General features: G+C 35.2%; 1 protein-coding gene across 2 annotated transcripts in view; it reads right to left on the bottom strand.

Annotated features, from left to right (window-relative positions):
• Positions 1-4467: 4467 nt before the first annotated feature.
• LOC123563592 (tyrosine--tRNA ligase, mitochondrial-like) overlaps positions 4468-7921 on the bottom strand; it is a 30502-nt gene continuing 27048 nt past the window's right edge. For both annotated transcript variants that reach the window (XM_053533521.1, XM_045356466.2), the window contains one exon: positions 4468-4612. In XM_053533521.1, coding sequence (XP_053389496.1) covers positions 4569-4612 — 44 coding nt within the window. In that variant the 3' untranslated portion in view covers positions 4468-4568. The remainder of the gene's footprint in view (positions 4613-7921) is intronic.

Below are 7921 nucleotides of genomic sequence, written 5' to 3'. Positions count from 1 at the left end.
TAAGTAAACATTTTCGTTCGGTTCTTATGATGACCCTTTTTTAATATAATTTTATTAGCTAAAATCTTCAAAGGTTTTTGTATTCTTACCATATTTTTAGTGAATTATTGAAATATTAGAGTGAAATGTATATGAAAAATATCAAATATATATTTCTCACAGGTAAGAAATTATAAACTGGGTACATTTAGACAAAACATGAAATAAAAAGATTTTTTTTGTTTTACATGTAAGATCAAAATATCCTTCACTTACGAACACAATGTCTTACATTTTCACTCGGGGCTATGCCACTGGTGGAAATATTGCATCTGGTGTTTACTCGTGAAAATATGTCAAGCTTACACAGAAACAAACAAATATCCTTGAAAAAATATCAACTCACTGGTACAGAACTACATTTGAATGCGGAAAAACAAGAATTGTAAATAATAGCAAATTCCTACAAGAATACTCGTCAAAAGTTAATAGTTACTGCACAAACATAAAAATGTACCCATACTCAAATGAAGCCCGATACTGCAAGAAACTGGGGGCCTCCACGGCCGAGTGGTTAAGGTCGCTGACTTAAAATCACTTGCCCCTCACTGATGTGGGCTCGAGCCTCACTCGGTGCGTTGAATTTTTCATGCGAGGAAGCCATCGAGCTGGCTTACGGAAGGCCTATTGTTCTACCCAGGTGCCCGCTCGTGATGCAATAATGCACAGAGGGGCACCTGGGGTCTTCCTCCACCATCAAAGCTGAAAACTCGCCATTTGACCAATAACTGTGTTAGTGCGACGTTAAACCTAACAAAAACAAAGACTGCAAGAAATTAATAACAGAAAATGCGCTTGTTTTACAAGTAAGATAAAATATTTAACACGTCAAAATATTGTGTCTAGTGTTCACTGAAAGATTATTGTCGGCTTGATGGGAAACCAGTACTAATTTGACGAGGCATGATTATGATCCCAGTGGGATTTGAACCGGCAACCGTCGAATTGGCACTAGTAGAAAATAGCTATATATGAAAGATGGCATGCCATCAATGATAAAGTAGTTGTTTGGGTGTACAGTCAGCGCAAAGTCAGACACCGTGTCCTTTGTAATCTTAAATAGATTCTGCTTTATTGGACATTTACTAAAAGACACAACAATATACATGCAACTCCATATGAAAATATTTAGAGAGATTTTATATAACATCAGACATTTAGTACTCCGGCACTAGCTTACTGGTTGGGAACCATTTTCCGGACACATTTTCATATTTCGGCGCCATTATTCCCTAAAGAAATATTTGACATAAATGAAGCCTACACTGCACAAACTTCAGCTCTTTCCACATCCACTGTTGTAATCAGCATCGCATTGTGACGTAAAATATGGGTTCCATGGGGCCTCAAATGGGGTCACTAAAATAAGTTATTTTTCCCGTCAGGTAAACCAGTATCCGGACAAACATTTTGACGGTGTTTTCTTTTTAATTTGATATCAAAATAAGTAGTTAAACTATTTCTACACATTTCTTTATCATTCATCTCTCCAAAATTGCACATGAAACATAACCCGACGTTCAATAGCAGCTACGAAAGCAAACCGAGGTTGACTATAAAAACTCGAATTTCGTCTTATACGAATTCTTGATAATTCCAATAGATATAGAGTAAAATTAGTGCAAAAATCGACAGCCCTGCATCTTACGTAACCTCTAGCGTGAAATTAAAAGTAGAATATGTTATCAGCAAACAATCGTTAAGTAGTTTGATTATTTCTTCCCCACTTGATACCCCGGCATGTGTGAACTTCTGCACATGCGCAATGCTATCTTCATGCCCCGTTAAGACAGAAAGTTGTTCTTTAAACGCAGGTGAGTTATCATTAAAAACACAAATATTATACAGCCTAATGAAATAGTGGATTGTTGTAGACATGAAGAATGAACATTTAAATGATCTAGATAAAACAATTACATGAATAACAAAGAAATAAAGCGGATATTACATGTGTCCGGAAACTGGTGCTGTCCGAAAAATGGTTCCCAACCAGTAGGCGTAAAAAATGCCTTGGAGAATTTTTTTTAACTTTTTAACAAGAAGTTGCAAAACTGCACTTTCCATGCTTTAAACATGGTCAGTGATCTTACAAATCAACTTACTGATGCTCTAAAGGAAAAGCCCCCTTATTTGTTTTCAATTTTTTTTGACACAAAAATAATTTCCGAAACGTCTCTTAATAAACAAAAATATAAAAAAAATAATTCCTACCGAACTTCCCTATTTTTTTTAGCACGTTACCGGAAACAAAGATTTTTTTAAGCCTAAAAAGATTAAAAGATTATTCCGTTACACAACATTAACATTTTGTTATATATACTTCAGCTTATATAAATTTTGGATTATGCCATTTATTACAAACGCGGGCACATGTACTTTTTGCTGACCGCAATGGTCGCCCCTATCGTCGAGTTTGTATGCACGTAAATATAACGACCATACAGTTCACTTTTTCTCAAATGGTACAGAATTACATTTTGATATAAAAAAAAACTGCGTTTTGCGAGCACCGAGATAGAAGTTCACTTTAGCAAAGGTCTTCAATCGTCTGGTGGTAATTTACATCCAGTGTATTTTCGTCGGTGTTTATTAAGAGACGAGGGATTTAAAAAATCCCGTGCATGTATCTAGTATTTGACTTGAAAGTCTATTTTGCGTGTGCGCACATTTCAAAATATATATGCATAAATGTGTGCGTGTACGGGTAAATGATACTTTGAAAATATACATTTTTATACTAGATACGCGTAAATAATAAACGTTCACATTTTATACTTGCACGCGTTAATATGTAGGTGAACGCATATGTTTTAGCGTGCACTTACGCATGTACCTAAATATTTACAAGCCAGTGCGCACCAAACAATATAAGTTCAAATGTGCACAGGAAATTACACCTTCGCGTCTATATATACTCGTGCACGTCCACATACGCGAAACATACATATACGTATAGATAAGTATATATTCACGTGCATATTTTTATACATAAACACAGCCATCAAAATCATTTCAATAATAGTTATATTGCGAAAAACAGAGCAAATACTTTATTCTCATTTTTTTTCCGGCGATGCAAATTATGTACACATTTTGTCTTAGTCCAAGGGTTCCATAACCCTGCAACCTTGAACTGAAATTGTCATGCACATGTTCATTCATAGCGATCAACAGTTTTGTTTTTTTGTTTTGCTGTTTTTTGTTTTTTTAGATTTAACGCAGTATTTCAGTTATGTAACGGCGGACTGTTAACCTAACCAGTGTTCCTGGATTCTGTACCAGTATAAACCCGTTCTCCGCAAGTAACTGCCAACTTCCCCATATGTCGGTAAATAGCTATATATAGCTAATGTTTTTCCTGTTTATATATATGCACCGACTTTAAATAAAATTTGTATTGTATTGTATTGTATTGTATTGTACATTAATGATATGTCTTTTATCAAATTGTCACGGAGAACATACGACCCGCCCAGGGATCGAAATCCGTAGATCTGCGCGGGTCATGGCGATGATTCCAATATACCTGCTCAATTTGTATCAAAAATGATCTCCAGGTATATGGTATCATCGTTTATACATAATAAAACAGTTACAGTGGTCCTAAGAAAGCATCAGAGTTGACAATATTAAATTTCTCATGGTAAACTAGTCATAAGGAAAGCATATGTAAACACTACAGTGGCATTTTAAAAGACTGTACTTGTACATTTTAACCTGGTCATGTATGACCCTGAGGTCAGGTTCAAATAAAGGTCATTAAACTATATCAGCCTCCATTCATGTGTGGAATGAAGTATATAATGTCCACATGTTATGATATTGGTTCAATAGAGGGAAATGTTCAAATCAATACAAGTCACCGAAGATTATGAAATATTTTTATCTCTTGACCTTGAATTATCAATTTTCTCAAGCTTAAACTTTCATTTATTCCTAGGGTGAACAACAGTGTGTGGAACTGTGAATGATACATGTAAGATATGGGAAATTATTTTAGTCTCACTCTGCATGATAATAAATACAGTTAAATTGACATATAACCCGCCCGCTTAGCTCAGTAGGTAAGAGCGTTGGTCTACGGATCGCTGGGACGCAAGTTTGATCCTCAGACGGGGGAGTATGTTCTCCGTGACTATTTGATAAACGACACTGTGTCTGCAATCATTAGTCCTTCACCTCTGATTCATGTAGGGAAGTTGGCAGTTACTTGCAGAGAACAGGTTTGTACTGGTACAGAATCCAGGAACACTGGTTAGGTTAACTGCCCGCCGTTACATGACTGAAATACTGTTGAAAAATGGCGTTAAACCCAAAACAAACAAACAAACATTGACATATAAAAAAACAACCTTTCTACAAAGAAATATAAGAGAATAAATGAAAATAGTATTTACTACAGACTTATAGTTATAACAAGACTAGGTCTGAAATTTGTTTTCAGTTTATTGCAATTTGACTATGGTTTAAATCAATGACAAAACACAATAAAAAAGGAAGTTAAACAGATAAACATTTGGGTCCTTCTCTCAGCTTAAGGATTTCCATCGAATAATGTGGTAGTTTTTCTTCCCTGAAAGATAAAAATCGCATGATGTAAGGAGTGACTTATCAATAGGCTTCTTAAAGATGATGTTTTAATGCAGTGTTAAAAAATGTAGTATATTGTAGTAGCTACTTAGACAATTATAAATGTTTGCTGTATATTGTGATCCAAACAACTTAAATGTAAGCTACATATGAGTATCATGTATATATGACACTGAAAAATGATTGTGTAAAAATAAGAAATGCTGATTTTCTCCAATATTTCAAAAGCATTACAAAGATATACATTTTTCTGCACAATAAATTTGGTGATTTATGAGGATACCCTATAGTTTTATGTCAATATGTTGTATCACAGTACTTGCATTTTAATGGATTCTGAGAGAACTGTTTTCAGTTAAAATGAGTTTTAATCATGGTAATTCACAGTGAAAAATGTCAGATATATTTCTACAGGCACAAAATTTAAGATCGGTAAAATCTGGTTAAAACCAATTAAGACACATGACAATATAAGACATGTTAGTAAAAACACATTATATGCCCCCATGATGACTTGTCTCAGCCAACTGGGCATGTAATTTTTTTTATATATTTATACTCTGGCCACTGGTTATCATCCTATAAGTCTGAATAAAGTAGGATAAAAGGTTCTTTAGTTCTTTAGTTCTAGTTTTCAGTCTCAGGACTGCTTTGACCTTGACCTTTGACCTACTGGTGTCAAAACTTCCTGTCACTGTACAGATATTATGTTACTTCTTGACAATGCAAGACTATTTAAACTTTCATATTACCTTATGTTGATATGTGAGTCATGGCAGGGTGTGGGGACTAAAGGTACTGGAAGGGTTTCAAGAAACACAAGATGAAAGAAACTGAAAGAAATTTTTTGAAGGGGGTTGGGTTCAGGGGTGTTCATGGGGCAAATCCCAAATGCAACCCTAGGTGCACAACTTCACATGTTGAACAACATTCCTAATAGAGATTCATGACGATGTCATACACTTGTCATAAAACAAATTGTATCTGACAAAGTCAAGGGCCATAACTCTGGTCTTGCAGAGATAACTCTGGTCTTGCAGAGAGAAATCCCAAACAAAATGACAGACGCACAAGTTCAAATATTGAAGAACAATCCTATGACAATTAGGTCAAAAACTTTTTTGAGATATGCACGACACAAATTCAGATGGAAAAATGAATGGACAGATATATGGACAATGGAAAACTCAACCTTGAAGCTTTAAACTTTCTCTTCCTGGGAAAAAATAGCACATCAATATAGAAACAGAAATTCAATCATTTTCAAACTGCATGTCGATATAATATTTCTTTTACTGACGAAATGTTTTCAGTGGTCTACAAGAAATAATAGAATTGTTCTATTTACATAAGTTATCAAGCATAAAACCAATCTAATAGTAACCCCATGCCGGACATGACTGATTCTGCCTTTATGACCAGTACAGATCTTGATCAGCCTGCACATCCATGCAGTCTGATCAAGATCTGCACTGTTCGCAATTACATCATATGGTACTATCCAAATTGAAAGATGGACAAGTTCATTATAATTTAGCAGGGTAAGGGTTAAAGCCTGCAGTTACAATCACTGTGGTACCATAATGACAAATTCCAACACTATTATGGTTTGTACTGGAATACAACTTAAATAAATATTCAAACAAAAACAAACAAGACTAGCAATAACAGACTACCAAAAGGGGCATCTGTCTTACCTTTCGCCATAGTAACCAAATTTTCTTATATCAAAACTAAATTAAAGAACCTGCATGTTTTTCAAATTACAAATCATCTTTAACAAGGTTACATCAAAAAACTATTTTACTTTTTAAAGTTAAAGCAGGATCTACCTTTTATGACTCATGGACAGAAAGACAAAATACAAGAGCTGTCACAGGAGACAGCTTGCTTGACTATTTCCTTTCGACAATTTCAATGCTAGACCCGCCCGCTTACCTCAGTAGGTAAGAGCGTTGGTCTACGGATCGCGGGGTCGCGAGTTCTATCCTCGGGCGGGGCGTATGTTCTCCGTGACTATTTGATAAACGACATTGTGTCTGAAATCATTAGTCCTCCACCTCCATTTCATGTGAGGAAGTTGGCAGTTACTTGCGGAGAACAGGTTTGTACTGGTACAGAATCCAGGAACACTGGTTAGGTTAACTGCCCACCGTTACATGACTGAAACACTGTTGAAAAACGGCGTTAAACCCAAAACAAACAAACAAATTTCAATGCTAGATAGTGAAACTGGGCACATCTGAGGAAGGTGGAGCTGTCACTAGAGTGTTTAATGACTCCAATAAGAATGAAGATATTGGACAATAGCTTGAGTCTGTGTCAAAAGTATTAAGTAATAAAAGAGAGATAAAGAACATTAAATAGGTACGATTTTAAGCACAAAGAGTGGGTGTGTGTGGTGGTGGGGGGGGGGGGGGGAGGATTTTGCACCTCGTGTCATATGATGTGGGTGATGCTGTAGAATAACAACTTCAAGTTTGAATCAAATCCATTTAGTAATAACTGAGATAGAGAGAAAATGCATCAAAATTAACCTGAAAGTCTAAGTAAAATAGGGGGGATAATTCATGAAATATTGGTACCAGAGTTAAGGACCTTGTGTCACATCATGTGGATGATAAGGTGGAACAACTATTTTAAGTTTGAATCAAATCCATTTAGTAATAAATGAGATAGAGCGAAAGTGCATCAAAACTTAAACCTGAAATTCTAAGTAAAATAGGGGGGATAATTCATGAAATATTGGTGCAAGAGTTATGGCCCAAGAGTCATATGACATGAATGATAATGTTGATTAACTATTTTAAGTCTGAATCAAATCCATTTAGTAATAACCGAGAAGTGAGTGAAAGTGCATGAAAATTTTAACCTGAAATTTTAAGTAAAAGAGGGGCATAATTTATGAAATATTTGTCCCAGAGTTATGTACCTTGAGTCATATGATGTGGCTGATAAGGTGGAACAACTATTCGAAGTCTGAATTAAATCCATTTAGTAATAACTGAGATAGAGTGAAAGTGCATAAAAACTTTAACCTGAAATTCTAAGTAAAAAGGGGGATAATTCATGAAATATTGGTGCAAGAGTTATGGCCCTTGTGTCATATGATGTGAGAGATGATGCTGAATAACTATTTTAAGTCTGAATCAAATCCATTAAGTAATAACTGAGATAACAAAGTGCATGAAAACTTTAACCAGAAATTCTAACTAAAAAGGGGCATAATTCGTGAAATATTGGTACCAGAGTTAAGGACCTTGTGTCATATGATGTGGGTGATAAGGTGAAA

The sequence above is a fragment of the Mercenaria mercenaria genome, chromosome 2, assembly GCF_021730395.1.
Source record: "Mercenaria mercenaria strain notata chromosome 2, MADL_Memer_1, whole genome shotgun sequence".
Classification (NCBI taxonomy): Eukaryota; Metazoa; Mollusca; class Bivalvia; order Venerida; family Veneridae; genus Mercenaria; species Mercenaria mercenaria.
The sequence above is the reverse complement of the archived record's forward strand: the minus strand, read 5'-3'. Positions and strand labels throughout refer to the sequence as shown.